This window comes from Rhinolophus sinicus, chromosome 16 (genome assembly GCF_057876585.1).
Source record: "Rhinolophus sinicus isolate RSI-liver-muscle chromosome 16, RSI-T2T, whole genome shotgun sequence".
Taxonomy (NCBI): Eukaryota; Metazoa; Chordata; class Mammalia; order Chiroptera; family Rhinolophidae; genus Rhinolophus; species Rhinolophus sinicus.
In genome coordinates, this window is record NC_142516.1 from 52,679,133 (window position 1) to 52,701,220 (window position 22,088).

Genomic DNA, 22,088 nt, shown 5'->3' on the forward strand with positions numbered 1-22,088 from the left:
AAATACCAAAGAAACCAAATAAAATATGCCCATAGACTAATTGAGCCTGTCAATGATGGTTTGCAACCTCTCTCCTAGAGAGAAAATACAGTCAGGAAAAAGTTTAGGATCTGAGTAATGAAGACAGAAACATCTCTTTGAGGAACTGAGAAATGCTCAAAGGCTTGCTTGGTGCCGTCCTAAGTGTCTCTCCCTATGGCCTACCACATGGTCTAAATATCGCACTATTATAGAGTAACATCTTTGGATTAACAGGGTATCACAACCATTTTTAACCAATACATCTCCTTATAAACAGAAAAATCTCACACCCTCTTGTAATGCTATCTGAAATTCAAAGTAAAGTAACTATACTGATTAAAAGTCAAATTAAAGAAATGGAATTAATCTCCTTCCCTCCCACCCCAGTTATATATAGTCACTCTCTCTGTCTGCTAACTGGGGAAGGAAGAGTCAAGCAGGTGAGAGAGAGGTAACTTCTCTCTCCCTCACCGCTCCCGGGCACTTACTTGAGAATATGTGGCCTGATATAAAGAGGTCAGGACCACTTAGATATACATCATAGAAGACACACATAGGAATATTCCTGGTCCTGTTACTTATAATAGCAACAAATTAGAAATAATCAAATATGAATCAATAGAAGAATAGATGAATAGGAAAATTATCCAATAATTAAAACGAAAGCACCAAAACTAGATGTATTTTTGAGATGGATAAATCTAAACAATATAATTTTGAGAGGAAAGATAGATTGCAGAAAGATATAAACAGCATGTGACTACTGTAGAGAGTTTAAACACATGCAAACAACCCCTAAGCAGTGTTTATGGAAACAGTCATCTGAAGTACAAGTACAAAAACAGCATAGAAATGATAAACACCACATTTAACCTCTTAAATTGTGTAGTAGATATACAGATGTTCATTACATTATCGTCTATACTTACGTTTTATGCCTGAAATATTTATTTTTATAAAAAAAGAGGTCATGATTAAAATTGAAGAGATTTAGATTCAAGTTATTTTGTGAGCTAGATATATAATCTTAAGTAAGATCCACCCCCTCTCTTGGCTTCAGTTTTGTTGTCTGTAAATTGATAAGGTTGGACCAAATCCAGAAGGGCAAACAGGCCTCATGTCAGGTGCAGGGAATGCATAGAGCAGAGATGAGGATGGTTTGGGAGACCGTTTCTAGATGGAGAATGTGTTGATTGATGAATGATGTCTGCCTGGGTGTGGGATGGGGAAAATAGAATTTGGCCGTATATTTGCCAAATGTAAAGTAGATGCTCTTTAGAAAACAAAAACAAAAACAAAACAAAAAATCATTATCTATTTATCTGTGTTTCTATTCACCTTTGTCCTATACATGCGCATTTTAACACTTATGTAATTATTTTGTGTTCTCTATGTTTCAGTTGCATTCACAGGTATTTTTGGATTGACCCAAGTCTATAATCATGTTTAGAGCTGCATAAAATGTAGAAATTAATTAATCATCTATAGAGATGGAGTACTAAAGGGAAAATTGGCCCATTTTTACTTGGCATAGTGTTTCATGGTTTTGTCAAGACAAATACCAATGTGTTAGATTTTAGTAGATGTTTTTTAAGTTTTTCCCCTACGAAGGTGCTCACCAGTTATTAACTCTTTATTGAGAACTAATTTAACATTTTGGATAATATACCCTGGGAACAAGAGGGGCAGGACATGGATGGAGATATTGATTTTGGGACTGGAAAGAGGATAAGTCCGGGGCTCAGTGGTTAGACAGCCAAGAACACTTGGTACCTGTTGTTGGAGGTGAGGGGCACTTGAGGTTTCTCCAGAGAAACAGAACCACAGAACCACGAGGAGACTGGCAAGTGTGAAATCTGTAGGGCAGGCTGGCAATTCAGGTAAAAGTTGAAGGTGCAATTTTGAGTCCAAAATCTGTAGAGCAGGCCAGCAGTCTGGGAACTCGGGTAGAATTTCTATGTTACAGTCTTGAGGCAGAAGTCCTTCTTTCCTGGAACACTTCAGCTCTTGAGCTTAAGGTCTTCAACTGATTGAATGAGGCCCACCCACATTATAGAAGGTAATCTCTTTATTTAAAATCAATTGATGGTAAATTTTAATCACATCTACAAAATATCTTCACAGCAACATACAAATTAATATTTGATAAACAAGTGACATAATAGTCTAGCCAAGCTGATACATAAAATTAACCATCACAGGCACCAGCAGATGGGGAGGGGCACTCTTGGCTGGAGTAAGTTAATTCGTTACACCTCGCTGGCCTTTAAAAATAGAATCATGTTACCATCTATTGTCTGGTCCCTGGAGTCATCCAAGAGGCCACAGCTCTGTCTAATACCTGCTTATCCATGAACCTCCCAGATTTGCATACAAACTAAGTGTGTAGGGCTTTTGTTTATTTCAGCAGGATTTTTTCTCAGCTCACTGGCTGTCAGTCTTTCAGCAACAAAAGGACACGTGTGGTTTGAGAATCAACCACTTTATGTATTTTGAAATAATAAATAGCTAAGTAAATCGAGAGGGGGGAAAAATAAAACAATCTTGTAGCCAAAATAACTTTATAAAATCAAACAGACAGTTTTGGAAATGACTTCTCAGTAAAAAGAAGAGATTGCATGAGGTAGGTTTGAGTTACCAAATATCTGGCTTTTCTTGCCAACACCCAATGAGGAACTGAAATATTTATAGATAGCTTTGAAAAGCCCCTGTAAGTGGAGACAGCACACATTGCTACATCCAATCCTCTCCATACTGTCTCATCACCATGCCACACTTTTGTCTCCAGACCAGATCCAAACTCCTTCACATGGTGTTTCAGGCCTTCTGCCGTCCTTGCACCTCTCCTGCTCCTATGCAGTGCTCATTCCCATCTCTGTGCCTTTGCTCCCATAGTGTCTTCTGCCTGGCGTGCCCTCCGCATTCTGTCTTGCTTACTCAAATTCAAACTTCTGGCAGGATCAGTTATGATGATAATAATGCCAGACCACTGTTCTAAATACTTCAGAGGTACTAACTCATTTAATCCTCACAGTAACCCTATGAAGTATATATACTTCCTCCCACCCCCACCCCCCCGTTTTATACATGAGGAAATATTTGTGCAAGTTCATCTGGCTAGTAAATACGAGGGCCAATAAATGCACCCAAGTATCCAAGTCCAGAGCCCACCCCTGTACACTACATTGTACTCCCTTGTTTAATCTGTAAGACTTTCTCCTACAACTCACCCCTCTTTATTTTCCCTCTGCATTGTATACAGTCTATAACACTCTTTTTTCTTTCTTATATTCACAGTTATGGTTTATTACAGCAAAAGGATACAGATTAAAGTCAGCAAAGGGAAAAAGTGCATGGGGTGAAGCCCAGGAAAACCAGGTTCAACCTTCCAGGAGTCTCTTCTTAGTGGAATTGTACAAGGATGCACTTAATTCCCCCAGAAACTATCTGTGACAACACATGCCAAGTGTTGCCAACCATAGAAGCACATCCAAGCCTTGTTGTCCAGGGTTTTTGCTGGGGGCCGGTCATGCAGTCATGCAGTGACCATGTGACTGATCTTAGCTGCTCAGCCTCTGGCTCCCTGCCCCACTCAAGGTCAAACTGATACAGTATGGTCCTGGCCTCATGCATGCAAAAACAGGCACTCATCATAAGCCATCCATGCTTTTAGCATAAACTACCTGGTCAAACAGGTACAATGGGGCCCAAGCCTTGGGCATTGAAAGAAGCTCTTATCAAGCAGGATATTCCATGGGCTCAAAGGTTATCTCCTAGGAGCTGGATCAAGGGCCAGTCCTGAAGACAGGCCTTCCTTTGGAAGGTTGCAGGGTTTGAGCAACCCAGGCCTAATGAGTTAATCTTTTTCTGCACAGACACCAATAAGCAGACCCTCAATAGGGACCCAACTGAGCCTGTTCTGTAATTAATCTATTTGGTGTTCATCTGACTTCTCCTTAAATATCACTGTAACTAATTAGCATATACTTGAAGACATACACAAACGCATACATGTACATATATAGACATACATGCATACTAATATATATATTAACATATATACTAATTATGCCTCCAAGTTGGGCCATATGTTAATTTAACAAAGAGTTAATGAGCATTTACTGTGCACTTGATGTGGGGCTTTACCGGGAATGCTAAGATGAACATAATAGACATGGTCCCTGTTTTCAACAAGTTTATAATCTATTCTAGTTACAGGCCAGTGTTTTGACTTTGGCACGGAAGCGATTCTTTGCGATAACAATCTATTGCAAAGGTTGACAGGGAAAAAAGACAGTGGAGTGAAGATAATAAAGATGTGGGTGAGAAAGCACCTTCTCCACATTCAGCTCTGCCCCTTTTTTTTTTATCCTCTCAACTTTTTTATTTCCATTAGTTCAGTGCACAAAACAATGTAATAGACATTTACACCCCTCACAAAGTGATAACCCCCCTCCCCAATCTACTCCCCTTCTGACATTGTATATGTAACAGCTGTTACCACTCTGGATGTGCATGATCCAGCATTATTTTCTGGCTCCTTGCACATGTACATAGTTTATGTCTACCTGATCAGTGTAACAAAGTGAGATATTAAGGTTAATGCAACTATTGGGTATTTGGTATCTGTCTGTTTTATAGTCCATTTGTCTGTACTTCTTTTAGTTTATTCTGTGATACATTTAAAAGAAGGTCATTGATTTTGACCAAATTTGACTCCTATTAAAAGATAAATCTTGTCTAATTTTGGTTGAGTCTGCCAGGTCAAAAAAGAATAGCTTATAATGATTTTTAGAACTTTTAAAAAGCTATATAATTTTTTCTGAGTATAAAAATGAAAAATAAAAAGTATAAAGAAAGTCAAAATGATTTATAAGCCATTGCCCAGGGATTATCATGGTTAATATTTAATGTTGCTATTTAAATCCTGATAATTTTCTATGTTTAAATTTTTTCAAAATTAAATTATAGCTTGTAAACCTTGATTTTTCTTTTTTACTTAACTATATCATTAGTATTACCTACATATTAAAAATATAATGCATGGCTCTATGGTATGTCATTATATACATGTACCAGGATTTATCTAATTCTGTATTGTTGGACATTTAGTATCTACCTCATAGTTATTTTATATTTTGGCTTTTTAAACATTATCACAATTCATAGCCTTGTACATAAAATCTATGATTATTATGACAAGATAAAGTCCAAGACATAGAATTACTGGGATAAAGCTATAGGCATTTTTAAGACTCTCAAAATGTGTTGCTGCATTGCCCTCTAGAAAACTGTTCCTATTTATACTAGTAACACATGAAAGAGCTAGTTTCATCACACTTGTCCTGATGCTGGGAATTATCACTGTTTTTAAATTTTGCTACTTTGAAAATTGAAAATTGAAAGTCATCATTATTTTAATTTGCCTTTTTAAATTATTAGTGAGATAAAACATTTTTTCATATATTTATAGGTTTTATCTTCCATCAGGAATTGCCTATGCATAATCTTTTCTCCATCTTTTTATTTATGTCTTTACTTACAGTTACTATTAACCCGTTGCCTGCTCTATGGTTTATGTTTTCCTCTGATTTGTCATTTACTTTTAAATTGTTTTTTCTTATCCCAAGAAAACAGGTATTAGATTTAGTAAAATTGGATACACAGGACCAGGTTATAATTATTAATGCCCCATGTGCCGTGTATTTATTAAAAGAAAATAAATGTATTGATTATGACATTTATGCTGGGTGAAAAGCTTACTTGAGTGGGATCTGCAGTTCCAAGAGTACTAAGTTATAAATTCCTAGAAAATAGACAACGTCTTCCTCTTCCTTTGAAAGCCCATTACATTGTAGAAAGGTTGTACTTTCATGAGACACCTATTAAATGAGAATCAACAAGAGTTAATACTCTACTATTGTTCGATGTGTATTAACTAAAAAGGGGTAGGCGAACTATGACTCGGGGACCAGTAGTTTTTGTAAACAAAATTTTATTGAAACAGAGCCATGCTCATCGTTTCCATATTGTCCCCCCAACTTTCACCCCCCTTCCCCTGCTTCTGATGGCAGACTTGAGTAATTGCAACGGAGACCTTATAGCCCATAAAGTCTAACTATTTTACCATCTGCATTTTTACAGAGAAAGTTTGCTGACTCCCGACCTAGAGGTTCTCCCTGGCTTTGTGCCTTCTCCCACAGCAGATGTACTTGTTCCTGTACTACATGATCTAATGCCAACCCCCACTCCTACCTCAGCTTCATGAAGTCTGAGGACAGAGCCCCGCTAGGGAGTACTTAGGCCCGGCCAGCTCAGGCTCTCATTCTCCCACACCTATTCTCTGCCATCACAGCTCTGCCTCTCCCCCAGACCGTGGTGTTGGGACAGTGTCGAGCTGTCCAGGAGCCATTGTGGGCCCGCATGTTCTTACTCAGCATCACCTGGGGAGAGTCAGTCTTGGGACTTGCCCTGAGCATGTCCATCATACTTACTTCTGACAAGACTTTTATTCAGATAAATATTCTCCCTTCCCACTTAAGAAAGGAAGGGCTTGTTGGTTTTGCTTCACTGGCCAGAGACTGAAGCGAGACCCAGTTATTGAGTGAGTGCCCAGCAGGGCTCAGTAGCTCGAGCAACAGCTGCTCAGGGCTGGGTTTTCCACACCATGGCTTTGCCCCCTAACTTCCTGGGAAACTCTGGGAAAGGTGTTGCCTGTTGTCTTCTGGTGGAAATCCACATGTCTCAATCTCCCCGGGGGGCCTTCAAGGCCTTAACTTTAATATGAGAAAATAAAAAGTTTTCAAACTAAATGTGGCCAAAGAGATAGCTCATTCCTAGCCTTCTCCATCGTGGATGTGGTGATCATTAGTGTTATTTCACGTATTTCCTGGATCGCTTGCTTTTGTGCACATAATAGGATTGCATGTCTCTGCAATTAATTGGTAGTTAGGTGTGGTCATATGACTTGTTTTGATCAACTAAATGTAAGCATAAGTGATGTATGTTACTTCTAGGTAGAAAAAATAAGTAAGAGCTAGTGTGTGCTTTGACATATTTTCTTTTTCCATCTGGCATGGTAACCAGTAACATTTGAGGTAGTGATTGTACATCAGCATGAGTCTCTGAATAACAACAAATAACCGAGCCCCCCTGCTGACCCTCAGTGGACACGGAACATGAGCAAGAATAAATCTTTGTTTATTATATTGAGATTTTGAATTGTTTGTTATTGCAGCATAATCTAGCCTACCGTGACTGATACAACAGGGAAAAACTGGAACTTCTACTCAATAGACCATATGTTACCATTTAAAATTCTACTTCTGAGGAATAATAATATGAGGAAAAGCTGCCTATATAATAAAAAAGGAAACAAAGTGAGATATAAAAATATACTTAGATATTTATATACTTAGATATAAAAATATATCATTAATGCTCTACTTTTAAAGTATTTTTAGTACACCCACCATACTCCCTTTCTCCCCCAGAAGTGAAGTAAAAACATTACAGTGTCCATAATCACTGTCTTTATGTTATGGAACCTTGTATGGTTTTCTTCTTTTATGTTTCCTGAATTTTCTTTGTAGTTTTATACCTTTTTAACGGTCCCAATGTATCACTTTTAAGTACCCAGGGATGATTGTTAGGTGAACTAATTTTCTGAAGCCCTTTTAACCATTCCCCACTCACCTCTCTATATCCCAGTAGTGAAATGTATTACATTGGACTCTTCACTGGGTCCTTGTCAACTTTAGGGAGGGAAATACTATTCACCCTTTCAAAGACATATACCAATGTCTTAGTTGCCTTTCGGAGATTTCTAGCCCAGCCCATCTAAAAGGGATGGGTACATACTGCAAGGAGGTAAGCTATGAGGTGACTTGCACAAGGTCATCTTATATCTTAGTGGTAGAACAAGCTAGAATTCAGGCCACATGAGTGCTTGTCTATGGCACAGTGTCCTTTCCATTTGTGGAAGTTCTTCTTGCAGCTAACCTTATTCCCTTGTGTTGCTATTTTGGCCCATGGCTTCTTGCTCTTATGTAGGCAACTAAGCTGTCAACCAGTATACCTGTAGGAGTGGATTCTGATATCTTAGGTATATATGATACTTCCTTTAAAAAGGAGTTATTCTACTCATCAAGCTGTGGTTTGTTAGAGCTTATAAATTATGTAACCTGACTTCCTCATTGTAGAGATGGTGAGATTGAGGCTAAGAGATATTAAGTGATTTTTCTGGAATAAAATTTTAACAGAAAAACAAAAGGTCTTGTGATTGCCAACATAGTGCTATTCATTCACTCACTCATTCATTCATTCACGCTCTAACATGTATTAAGTGTCTGCTGTTTTCAAGACTCTGTGTCAGGTAGGCTATGTGGAAATTGTAATAGTGAATTAAGTACATTAGTCATCCAAGATTCTTACAATCGAGTATTGGAGATACAGTACTCAAAAAATTGGTGTAGTTTGGGTTAAAATTAAGAGACCAGCTTTCTGTATATCCCCTTGCAATTGATCCAGTCTCTGTTGTTTTGTTTTATTTTATTTTACATGAGTGTCTTGTCTTCCCCATAAGAAGTTCCACCTGAAAACTGACCACAACCTCAGCATTCCACAATGGCACCATGGCGGTGTCTCATTTCCCCTTGCCTATTCCAGTGTTTTGCAATCTTTTCTTTTTTATTTATTTGCCATTATAACCCCTTTCTGGAGGAAACATTCCACAGAACACGTACATATACTGAGTAGGAGAAACTTCAGTCCTCCTTCTGTGTTTTTCCTTTCCTTTCACGCTACTACCACACTTACAACACTTCTAATACCAGATATGTGGAGGTTTACTCCACCAAGAAACTGTCTATAACACCAACTGGGTGTCCTACAATTTAACTCAATCATGACACTATCTACCTGGAGATAACCTGAGATCCCACTGGGTAAGAGTTCAGTACCACAGGACTGCCCTCCCCGCCCCCACTCCCCTTCAGATGCCAAAGGGAAGTCCAGGTTCTCACCAATAGGCTATAAAGCTGAGGTTCCCAGGTTCCCCTCCTCAGATTCCATTTATTTTCTAGAGTTCAGGACAACAGTTTACTTACTGATTACCAGTTTATTATAAAAGGAGATGATAAAGGGTATAGATGAACATCTAGATGGAAGAAATGCGTAGGGCGAGGTAGGTGGGAAGGGGCTCGGTGCTTCCATGCCTTCTCTGTGTGCCACTCTCCCAGTACCTCTGTATGTTCACCAACCCAGAAGCTTTCAGAACCCCTAATTTGGGGATTTTAATGGATGCTTTTGTCACGTAAGCATGACCAATCTTTAACCCCTATCTGGACAATGGGGGATGGGGCTGATAATTCCAAGTTTTTAATCATAGCTTAGTCTTTCTGGTGACCAGACCCCATCCAGGAGCCCACCAAGGGTCACCTCAATAGAACAAAAGACATTCCTATCACCCAGGAAATTCCAAAGGATTTAGGAGCTCTGTAAGGAAACTGGGTCAAAAACCAAATATTAGAACAAAAGATACTCCTAGTGCTCTTGTCACTTAGAAAACTACAAAGGTTTTAGGAACTCCACCAGGAACTGGGGGCAGAGACCAATATATATATTTTTCTGTTATCTCACAAAAGAGATTAAAACAGTGGTGGAATGGGTTCCTGCCATAGGTTCCCACAAAGACTTCTAAAGTACCTTGTGCTTCTTGGAACATATTTGAAAAATCATGTAGTTCTAAATTATCAACTTATGCTGAAGCCCGTCTTAAAGATCTATCCTCAGAATCTCTAGAAATCCCGCTCCACATTCAAGCTTCCTGTCCAAACAGCACAGCTGTCCTTGGGAGGGAAGAGGGGGCTGCAAGAGGACATACTAACAGTCTCACTCATCTGGACTCATGAATTTTCAGTTGTGTGAGAAATCTGTGTATTTTTATAGTGCTCTGTGGCTTACAAGAGGTACAAATAATACATGAAAGTTCAGAGATGGGGGGAAATATCACTTTAGACTGGGGATAACCAGGGAAGAGGAAAGGTTTCATGGAGGAGGTGACATTTCAACCATGCAGAAACAGAAATAGCAAACTATTCTAGATAGAGTGGGGGAAAGGAGGTAAGGCAGAGAGTCAGGGAGACATGAGGCATCTGTAGGAAAAGGATATGACCTAGTTTGGAAAGAGCCAGGTGTGAGATAAGGGGAAAGAGACTGTTGGGGGCCATATTGTGAACCATGAATTCCAGGCAAAGGAGATTAGATTTTACTCACTGGGCGTGAATACCTTAGTCAGGTCTCTGCAGGAAACAGCATACGCAGAAGGAGTGACCAGGCAAGTTACAAGTTTTAACTATTTACAAAGACATGCCCAGAGTTAGGGGAGCTCAGGGAGCTATGTTGAGCACCCTGGCACTAGCAAGATCAGGGAACAAGTAACTGTCCCTAGGCCTGAAGGGAAAAGGGGAGGCCGCAATTAGTAGAACCCTGGGGAGACCAGCAGGAGGAAAGCGCTATCCACAAGGAGCTATGGCCTTTAACAGAAGGATAAAGTCATCTTGCAAACTCTCTGGGAGGTTGCTGAGGAATACATACCCCAAGCTCACTCTCTTACAGACTGCAATCTCCTTTCACCCCGAGGCTGAGGGAAAGAATGGAATGGAAGCCAGGGGAAGAGAGCCCAGTGACAGTCCACAACGTCAATCTCCTGGGGCACGAGCAGGGCAGAGCGGAGTGGAGAAGAAGTCTGCAGCAACAAACAGAAATACCTGGAGCAGTGGGGAACTATAAAAGGTTCTGAATAGGGGAGCCCCATGAATTGTGCTTCAGTAGTACTGAGCTGTCTGCAGCCCAGAGAATGGAGGGAAGAAGGCTCTTGCAATAGGTCTGGAGAGAGACGCTGAAGACTTGGACGAGGGGAACGGGAGAGGGGGTAGAAAGAAAGATAGATGAGCTTTTTAACAGTTTTTCACTCCAATCTATTTTTGAGAAGTTCATATTTTCTCATCTAAAAAGTGATTTTCCTATTTGTGGATTTTTCTTCTCAGGAGCTGGGGTGATCTGACGGGACTTGCGCAAGAAGCTGCTGGACTCTGAAAAAGAGTCCCTTGGCCTGCAGAGCTTGTTTGTACCTTCCAAATGCCTTTGTACGAGCCAGCACTTTAATATGAAGACTACAAAAAGACAAGGCAGCACTGGCCACTGTACTGAGAGAAGCCAGTCAGCCGACCCTTCATGGATCTGGACCCTCACCTCTGCAGCCTGTGGCTGTGAGCAAGCACCACTGCACTTTAGAAAATGACCATATTGCACTCCCGGGAGTGTCCCGCGGCTCCTTCTTGGTTCCAGACTGAAGATAAAGGAAATTATTCTCTCTAAATTTACAAAGGAATTTTCAGAAGCAGAGATGCTTGGAAATTTCCAGTTACGGAAATGGATAGATTGTCAATAGAGTTATTTTTAATCTGTAGTTTCCTCTGGATACTGGAGAAGCCTGTTGAGACTGTCAGATCACAGACTGAGCTTTATACAAAGGGAAGCCATAATTGACATGTTTTGTGGCTTCCTGGAATCTTGAAAGCATTTGAGTTTTTCTAATGAACAGAAAGCATTTAAGGATACACAGGGTCTAACTACAAATTGTGGAGAAAAGCCACTGAGTATTTTATGTCTGCTCCTGGAGGACAGGGAGATCGTGGGGTTTTGTCATTCCTGCAGCATCTTGTGTGTGCTAGATACCTCATGCATGACTGGCTCTAAGAATCCTTGTAATATTTAGGAGAATGGCTACAATTGACATTCTTACTTTTTATGGGCTGAAAAGTATATAAATGGCAATCTTTAAAACAAAAGATCTAGATGAGTTCTAATTCTTTAAAAAAAAAAAAGTACCTTTTACAAAGGGAGCAAAAGCAGCATTCAGGAGAGTTTGAAGAATTGAGAAAGGCCAAACAAACAAAACTCATCTATGATATCATCCAAGCTCAAATATTTTCATTTTTGCTGCCAGCATTTACTCTTCATCTAGACATGCACATAATTTCAGCTGTAGTAATATGTAATTTTCTATCCTTTTTTCAAATTTGTCATACCATAAGCTCACACCTACGTATGTTGCTGACTGGTTTTCCTAATTATCATCTTTAATGGCTGCATGGGTCACAGATGAGATGGGAGTGGGTCCAAACTCTACTTATCACCTGACCACTATACAGTAGTCCATACTTATCTGTGAGGGATATATACCAAGACCTCCAGTAGATACCTGAAACGACAGATATTATCGATATGTACCGTACTATATTTTTTCCTATACATACTCACCGATGGTACAGTTTAATTTATAAAGTAGATACAGTAAGAGATTAACAACAATAACTAATAATAAAATAGAACAATTATAACAATATACTGTAATAAAATTCATATGAATATGGTCGCTCTCTCTCTCAAAATATCTTATTTTTCTCTACTCACCTTTTAACTTAAAGGAAGCACTTTACATCTTCTGCTTGGCATATCCTAATTTCCAGCATCATTACTCTTATGCTTTGGGGCCATGATTAAGTTAAATAAAGGTCACCTGAGTAAAGCACTGCGATACCATGACAGTTGATCTGATAACTGAGATGGCTACTAAGTGACTACTGGGCAGGGAGCATATATAACATGGGTACACTGGACAAAGGGATGGATATGTTCTGGACGGGGCAGAGCGGGTTGGTGTGAGATTTTATTATGATACTCAAAAGGGCTCACAATTTAAAACTTATTAAGTGTTTATTTCTGTAATTTTCCATTTAATATTTTCATCCCATGAAAAAACAAAGAAAGCAAAACCACAGATAACAGGGGACAACTGTAAGCCCTTATTTTGACGAATGGACCTCAATAGCGTTTGGAGGTCCTAAGGATTAATGTAATTTCAGAGTAGTGTTTAGGAATCCCTGAAAAGTCTGGGTATTTCCATTTCTCCCAATGCACAGACACCTTAGTAAATTACTTCAAGTCCCTTTGGGGATGACTTGGAGGGAGATGTACAGTAAGTTATTTGTGGCAGTGTTGCAGGGTCCTTTCTAAGGGAGCCATGCAAAAAATTAATGTGAAAGGGGATTACATGAGGGCATGATATACAAAGTGGCATGATTCCCTTGGGGCTATTACTGTAACAATCCACTATAGCATTAAGCCAAAAAAAAAATCTATGGAAAGTGTATTATATCTAAGGTACCTAAATTTGGACCCAAGCCAATGTTATATTCTGTTCTCCTTGATCTAATATCCTTAGAATCCATCCCCATATATATGCTAGGTTTATTCTAATATAAATTTAACAAACCCTTGTAATTCTTTTGGAGTATAAGCCTTTTCCTCTTCAGCCAGACTTTGCCCTTGTCCTCCTGAATATGCTGGGATCTGACCCTAGATAAAAGCCTGAAGACCTTGAGAGTTGGGAGCAGCAGGGTTTTAAAAGAATAGGGATCCCCATGCAAGGCAACTGCATCATACGAAGTTATTACAGGTTTTTAAGCAAAGGAAGGCTAGCATCACCCAATTGGAAATGTGAGGCTTCTTCCACTATCAAAATAAACTCAGGGATACTTGGTGGATTCAAGATTTTCAGCTTCATCCAAGTCCACCCAAAAGTTCCCATTCCTACTCTCAGACTCCTAGTCCTTCCAAATTACTGCCTCAACTTTCACATGTGAGACTAGGCCAATATGTGAATGCTTGATTTGGGTCTGATTTTTTAGACATGTCTGTCCTGTAACTAGAAGGACAGACATACTTTTAGGGAAGCCTTCAAAACCTTTGATGCTCTGAAGATGATTTGAGCTGAAATCATAATGCTATTGCATGCCATTGATTGCTAGTTCCCATTTTCCACTGGCAAAGAGTTCAGCTCTGAGTCCAAAGAAAATCAATCCCAGAATCCCATTTTTGGGAGTCTGTTTCCTAGGACCACTCCTAGTATCAAGTACTGTATCAGCCAAGGTCCAGTCAAGAAAGTAGAGAGGATTTAATATTAGTAACCTGTCATAAATATATTAGAAAGCAGAGTAAAAAGTAAGTACCAAAGAAACCCAAATATTAGAACTGCAGACAGCAGCTACTTTCTGCCGTCTGTTGCTATGGAAGTGACACATTCAAAACTGGAAACAGGAAGGAATCCCACATTCCAGTCGCCTAGGGTTTCCCATTTATTGAACTTAATAGAAAACCAGCTGTCAAGAGAAGGATGGTAAATGAGGTTTGCAAATTCCAGCCCTAGCACCACAGAGCAGAGTAGAGGAAGGAAGACTTAGAACTGAGAACAGGATGTAAATAATCAGCTCATTCCTGAATCAAAACTTATCAAGGTAAATGGAGATGTATTCCTTGAGAGAGAAAAATACAGAGACTATGAATTCCAATTAGACTGTAGCACAAGGATTTTCTTAACTTTGCGGCATCTGACCAGGTAACAAGGGCCTAAGTTATGCTTGTTGATTAACTAATAAAAAAATAGCAATTGGGCAATAGCTTTGGCCATGAGCATAGGACAAAATGAATTTATTTTTAAATGCATCTTGTAGAAGTTGTATCAGTTGTATCGTTTGACTGCAAGTGAAAGAAAACCTGATATAAACTGGCTTAAATTTTTAAAAATGTATTGGCTTATGTAACTGAACAGTCAAAGGTGCAGATGAGCACAGGCATCTAACAATGTCTTCAGGATCCGGGGTCTCTCAACCATCTCTTCACTCTGCTTCCTTTTTGTGAACTGTTTTCAAACAAGATCTCTATTCATGATCACAAGATGGCTGACAGTTACTAAACCTTCCATGTTCAACTCCACAAGAAAAGAAAAAAAGCCAGAGTATTGTTTCCTAGCATTATCTCCTCAAATCCAGAGATGAACTCTGGATAAGCTTACGTCATGTGCCCTCTCCTAAACCAATCACTGGAACAAAAAGAAAATATGTTAGTAATGACTTAAGTCTAGAGCTCTACTCAGAACATTTGAACTGAAAGTAGGATGCCTGATGGGTCCCCAAAGTAGGAATGGGTCCTGGAAAGGAAGACACCAATGTCGATTACCAAAGCCATTTATTCAATCAATTAACAATTGATGAGCTCTTATATCCACAAGGCTCCAGGTTAGAGGCTAGGAATTCAAGAGGCTGAATCGTGGTTTATCGCCAAGGAGTTCACAACTAGCCTGGAAACCAAAAATGAATGTAACCTGGTGTCTGCTGTATGTTGGAACAGATTCATGAGCATCAAAGTGATATCATTTGTGCTGGGGTGTTGGAAGTGCCCAAATGTATCTGTGGACTTTTCCACAAGATGTTAGGAACCTATTATTAAAAAAAAGATCACTACCATATGAGACCCCGAGGAAAAATATTTCCGAATTTGAGATAAAATGTCACATTTTCAGAAGTTGATTATCTCATCTTTCCTGATAATATGCTTGTCACTATTCTGATAATATACTTGACACTAGTTAAAGTGTCACTGGCACTTTAACACTTGGCATATAGATGTGTTAAAGTGCCAGTAAGGATTTAGACTATACCTTTCTCCTTTGTGTTGAGCTTGAAATATTAGATTGCCCATGTCATATTGCCAGTAGCCATAATTAAATGTATCATTTTAGCTAACTTTCATACCAGATGCCAGACATTGTTCTAATTGCTTTTCATATATCATCTCATTCAAACATCACAATTCAACAAAATAGGGACTATTATTGACTCCATTTTACACATAAGCAAATTAAGGCCCAGTGAAATTAGATAAATTGCTCACGTGACATAGCAGAGCTAGTCTTAAGGTTCTGCAAGCCAACCACGTGACAAGAAACCAGAGATCCTAGACCGGTAACACCGTCAACCTCCCATCTTATGACATTTTAAAGTTATATATGTGTTTATTTTTCCCGAAAGCCTGTGAGGTACCTGGGAGCAAGGATTGGGATTTTATTTATTTATATTCCCAGAATCCAGTACAAGGAATGGCATATAGAAGATGCTTGATATTGGGAAACAACTGAAGGCAATGTGCGTAGAGTCTAGGGTAAAGAGGTCAATGTGGAAAAATGTTTTAGTGAATCCCAAGCATGTCCAATGGAGAGGGGTCCCAGTCCCTATGGTCTATGCATTCCTACCACCGTCAGGTATACCTGCCAGTGGCAAGGAATGCATCAGATTCACATAGCCTGATCAGCAATTAAAATATTTCCATTCACCATCCCCCTCCCCACCTCATCCTGATTCTATAGTTACTGAGAACTTGATTATAATTTCATACTGACTTTTCTGCGAGTATAGAATGTTCTGAAGCAACTTCTGATCTTCATGTTAAAGGCATTATTTATTTATTCATTTTTGGTAGAAAAAGTGTTTTAGGAGTTTGGTTAGCACAATCCAGTTTTGTTGTCTAATTTTAAGTATGTAGAGTAGATTTTCTAAACGTTTAAGATAAGACCTTGGTAACACCAGGAGGAAACTATGTTCCTGTAAGCGTGCTTATGATGGTCATCAGCTTCCTCCTATAATATGTTGTACAGACAAAATGTTAGACTGTGTATTAGCAGGTTCCTCTAAAGAGAAGTAAACTCAAAGACAGTAGCATGTTTTCTGCTTAGTTCTGTTTGTTCTATTAAAATAGACTTTCATGTTAGAACAGCTGCAAAAAGTAGAGAGGAAGCAACTAAAGCCTGAAAGTTTTAGTTATAGAAATCAAGGAAGAATATAATCAGCCTGCTGGTCAAATCAGGCATTTTCCCAATGTCTTAGTTCCTCTGCTTTAAAATTGAAAAAAAATGAAATGCTCAACTTATAGGTAATTTAAAATTTAAATCAAAACAAAATTTAAGTAGGTCTTTTCAATTATTACAATCGCAAAATCTTTTAAAATTATAACACGTAATGCTCCAGAATATGTTGTTAAATTGGTAGAACCATAAATTGTTCATGGTCATCGGTATGCACAATTTTTTTGAAGGGTGATAGATAAGAGGCTGTATGATTTGTCATACCATTTGTTTAAGTAATTATACTCATGCAAATCAACTCTAAGGAAGTAATCCAAAACTACAGAAAAAGCTAACGATATGGAGAGGTCCATTGCAAATATAAATATATGATTTTTTAAAAACTTTGCCATAACAAATTGAATGAAAAAAATAAGGTACAAAACTCTATATTTGCTTAGGTTAGTTTTAAATTAAAAAAAATGAACTGAAAAATAATATGCTTGGACATGTAGCAAGAACCATGTCAAGTTTCATACTTGTACCCAAAAACACCATTCCAGGGTTTTTTCTAAAGGAAATCTATAGACTAAAGTGAACTGTATATTATATGAAAAAAATACATTAATTACAGTATTATCTAGATGGCTCCAAACTGAAAATAACCTGTCAAACAAAATGGAAGTTAGTTACTCTGAGTGATTTGTATTTGCATTGCAAACTACTATCTAGTCATAAAAATGACAGTTATGAAGATTATATAGAAATATGAAATAATTGTCATGATATAATTTTAAGTGAAAAAATAGTTTATATATATTGAGTATTTACTCTGAGCTCATCACCGTGTCATTCATTTTATGTATATTATCTCTTTTCATGCTCACAGAACCCGATGAATAGGGAGGATGCTATCCTTATTGTACAGGTGAGAAAATTAAGGCAAACTTGCTTAGTAATTTTCCCAAGTCCACACAGTAGAGCTAGGATTCAAACCTGAGCTAACTGATATCAAAGCCATTTCTCTGTATTCAATATGCTATAAAAGACTTAGACCCCTGAGGGGTAATAAGCAAAAGTAAATAGAGAGAGAGGGAGAAAGTGAGAATCAGAGTGGAGCAATGATGTGGGTAGTCTTATAATAATTGCTTTGTTACAATATTAAGTACAAATAAATAAGTAAATAAGAAGAACATGAGAAGGGGACAATGGCTGGAAGGAAGTATACTAAAATATTAGTAGGGTTTTGTTAAAGTGGTGGGGTTGTATGTAATTTCCCCCTTTTCTCTATTTCACAAGATTTTTTTGTAATGTGTAGTACTTTTGTAAAATATCATTTTAAGTGCTGGTTTTGGCAGCATATCTACTAAAATTGGAATGAGACAGAGAAGGTTAGCATGGCCCCTGCACAAGGATGATACACAAATTCCGTATTTAAAAAAATATACATATTTACACACACACGCGCACTACACACATAATGCCAAAAAAAATGTATACACATTTTAAGAAAGGAAAGAACTGTATTAAAATGGTAATACAATAAATGATGCTAGCATTCCTTTGATTAATGCCATCTTTTGAACGAACATCATACTATACATTGCTACTCTAATTCAATTCAATTTCAAAAAGTAATACATAGATAACATCTCCTAAAGTGTGTACATTTTATTGCCCCCCCCCCGTGTGTGTGTGTGTGTGTGTGTGTGTGTGTATTTTTTTTTCTTTTAGTATTTGTTCTCTGTGATATGGAAACCAGAGCTCAGTAAAGCTTATTGATTGATGAAACACTGTGATAATCTGAAATAGCAAAGGTACTCCTGGCAACATAAGTGTTATTAGGAATATGATCATCTGTCATTTGTTTTAAAAATTTTGGGAATTACTTCCACAGAGTCCTTTTTTTCACACGTTTGGAAAGAACATCTAAAATCTCATATTCCAAAATAAAATAAAATAAAATAAAATCTCATATTCCTTCCTTTTTTTCTTCCTCTGCTTTTTTTCTCAACTGTAAAATTAGAATGTAGAATAGTAACTTGTTTGTTGACGTGATGAGATTATGAGCAATTTTTATTTTCTTTATAGTCTTTTTATATTTGAAAGGTTTTAAAAAACACATTTAACATTTTTGATCTGAAAAATAATATTTAAACTTAATGTTTGAAAGTAAATAATTTAAGTTAAAATATTTTTAAAAAATATTTTGAAGTTTTAGAATTTTATTGTTCTGTTGACTGAAAACCAAGTCACACAAATAACAAATATGATGGTATTTTTTGCAAAATTTTTATACGCACAACCATGTTTTCCCCGGTGTGTCCCGTGCAAAGTTTTACCTGTGCTTTTAAGGGAATCTAAACCAAAACTAAAAGATGAGTTTACTAAGCGAAAGTTTGAAAAAGCACCAGTTGCCAACATCCGGCCTGCTTAATCAAATGTCACCTCAGTCTCTGCACACAACGCATGACTGGGTTGCGACAGAGCATATGATACACATGTGATAAGATGAGCTGCTTGAGTCTTTTCCAAGTTGTGCTCTGAGGAGTTGTCCTCAAAAACCACACTCCTGAAGGCAGAAAATTCAAGGGTAGGAAGTGAGACGGGTCTTTCTAAAACTCAAAAACTTTTCTGAGTGTGCTAAAATGAAGAGAAGGAAAGAACAGTAAGTGCTAGATGCTAGAATGTGATATTTGAAAAATGTTAGGGAAAATGCTAGTCTGACAGAGTCCAGCTATAGTCCCCAAGAAGCAAAACAGAAAGTTCAAGTCCAGGTTGACTGAAGCTGTGCTTTCTGAGTGTTTATCATTGAGACGGGGGATTCATTGAACTCTCCTACAGCATCTCCTCCCTTTCAAGGCTGTTGTGGGGAACGGTCCCCAGGATCTATCAGATTCTGTCTTGGGACTTTGAACCCCCATTCACTGCTGTGTGAGAAGTTGTGAGATACAAAGTCCGTATTAGATATATTCTACCTGGAGGAATTTATAGGGAGCTGGAGAAATAATCTCACACACAAGAAAAGTTGTATGAAAAACAAGGCCACATGCAATTAAGTGTCTAACGAGTCAGAATAAGACTCAAAGGAATTCAGAGTGGGTGGGAGCTCTGTCTGGGAAGGAGAAGCACAAGAGAGCAGGGAAGAAATGAGAAATGCTCGGGCCTGGAAGATTTTCAGTGATGGGGAGGGAGTAGATAAGTAATGGGAGCAGAGCTGATAGTCAAAAATATTACCAACCTGTCTAGCAGTGGCACTGGCTGATCAGAATGGACACGGATCCAAATGCTGGGGAAGCATCCTGGAAGCTCCTCGCTGAGCCTGGAGTTCCTCTTGGGTTGTTAGATTGTGGGAATGTCAGGTTGTCCTGGAGGAGGGGAAAATCTCAGGAGATAGCTGGGCTAGTGGGGCATTCAGGGTGCTTGCGGCAGTGGTTATTTTCTATCCAGTTCTATCCACCATAATGATGCAGCCATACCAGTGAGTATCTGCCGAAAATTAGTCCTCAGTGAGGGCAAACAGTGTAACAAGAAGATTGAAAACTTGCTTTTGCATATGGTATTTCATTTGATCTACCTGTCAGTATATCTCTCTACCTACCCATCTGTCTAACTGTCCATCTATCAATCTCAATGTGTGTGTGTGTGTGTGTGTGTGTGTGTGTGTGTATTTGTCTGTCTATTTTTCTGTCTGTCTGTTTACAAGAGAATAAAAATATAGCAAAAGTACAGAAGTGAGAATGCAGGTGGACTTCCTTCATCTTTCATTCAGTCAGTCCTCTAACAAATTCAGTGTCCCTGGGCACTGAATTGAGGAGCCTGCCCAGGACTGGAATTGTCACATGGAAACTCGGTGTCATGCAATAAGCTCTGATGTAAATCTAGGTCCAAAATTGAAAATGACAGCAGAAGGAAACAATCTGAGTATGGATCTATGTTAGGTATCAGAGGAGGTAGGTGCGACATGGCGGCAAGTGCAGATCAGAAACCCAGTCTCAATGTTGAGTCAGGAACGGATGGGCTAACAGACATTGCAAACAGGAGTAAGAAGGAAGCAAATCAAGCCTAAATCATTTACACTCAACATTAGTAACAAATCATCATAATCATCATCATAATTTAGATTTCTGTGGCAAGTTAAAATTTGCAAACCATTTTTAAATATCTTCTTATACTAGTGGAGCCTTACTAACAGCTGGTATCATTGTAATATAGATGAGGAAACGGGTTTATAGCAGTTGAGTAACTTAATTAACTTATCCCATCTCTCTTTAAGTAGCATTGCCAGTTTGGTAGCTTAGGGAGATGCCATAGGCACAGAATGTATTGATTTTTATCACAGCACGTAACAAAGGGTTGCATTTATATGCGTATGATTAAGTTAATATGGTTGGGAGAAGAGGACAGGCTGATAAAGCAACTACTAAAAAATTGTATTGTTTCTGTTTATCTCTTTCTTCCTGGCAACTTGGCTGAAAACACAAAAGATGAGCTGACAATATCTGAAGATTAATAAAGCAGGGAGGATAGTCAGTTAGATAGCTGAAAGTTTTCTAATTTAAAACCTGAGTCTCTAGGTCAAGACAAAGGAGGTAGAATACAAAGTCTTGCTTTAGATCCACACACCTAAAATGGAAGAAGCTTGGTTTGTTAGGAGTTAATAGGAAAAAGTTTTGGGGGTTTAATATATAGTACTATGAGTGACATCATACACATAAACTACAAATGTGCCACAACTACAAATACAGGTTGAATTGAAACCCAAGCGCTAAAAGCTGAGGAGAACTTTTGCACCAATAGTAGGATATTGTTCAGAACTGGGAATAAATAGTCTTGCTGTATCTACTATGTCTAGACTAGCCTGCATGTAGAGTGTTTTCTTCTATTCTGGGCCATACTTGCTAATTGGGACATTGATAAATGGGAATAGATCTGGAGGGAGGCACCCAAGATGGTGATGGGGCTGGAAACTACCATAGACTAGGAATACCTGAAAGAGCTGGGTGTATTTCTCCTAGAGAAGAATTATGAAGGGAGGAAATGAAAGCCACGTTCAATGGGTACATAGTATTACACTGAAGTAGAGTTTTGTCCAGGAACTGGAAAGAACTCACTAACAGCAAGAGCTATTCATCAAAGGTTAATCTGGTTCCTGGAAATATTCATACAACCTGGAACTGCCATTTTTCAAGATGCTCTAGAAAGTATTATTCCCTTAGGAGGTAAACTTAAAAGGTCTCCTTCTTATCCTAAGATCCCATGAGTTTTCAAACTAGTCACTTCACTTCTTTTCAGGAAGGCAGGGGAGTGGAATGGAAGGGCTCTT

General features: G+C 38.4%; 1 protein-coding gene and 1 non-coding gene across 12 annotated transcripts in view; both read left to right on the forward strand.

Moving 5' to 3' along the window:
• Positions 1 to 12,460, forward strand: part of PDCD1LG2 (programmed cell death 1 ligand 2) — a 60,683-nt gene extending 48,223 nt beyond the window's left edge. For 8 of the 11 annotated variants that reach the window (XM_088792710.1, XM_088792705.1, XM_088792706.1 and 5 more), the window contains 2 exons: positions 10,663 to 10,815; positions 11,070 to 12,460. In XM_088792710.1, the coding sequence (XP_088648836.1) occupies positions 10,663 to 10,812 (150 nt within the window). In that variant the 3' untranslated portion in view covers positions 10,813 to 10,815; positions 11,070 to 12,460. Of the gene's footprint in view, positions 1 to 10,662; positions 10,816 to 11,069 lie in introns of those variants that run through there. The other 3 variants (XM_019727160.3, XM_088792709.1, XM_088792708.1) reach the window with 2 other exon arrangements.
• A 5,644-nt stretch (positions 12,461 to 18,104) lies between these two features.
• Positions 18,105 to 18,216, forward strand: LOC141571382 (U6 spliceosomal RNA). Its single transcript, XR_012496132.1, has one exon. It is a non-coding gene; the product is annotated as a U6 spliceosomal RNA (small nuclear RNA).
• Positions 18,217 to 22,088: the final 3,872 nt, after the last annotated feature.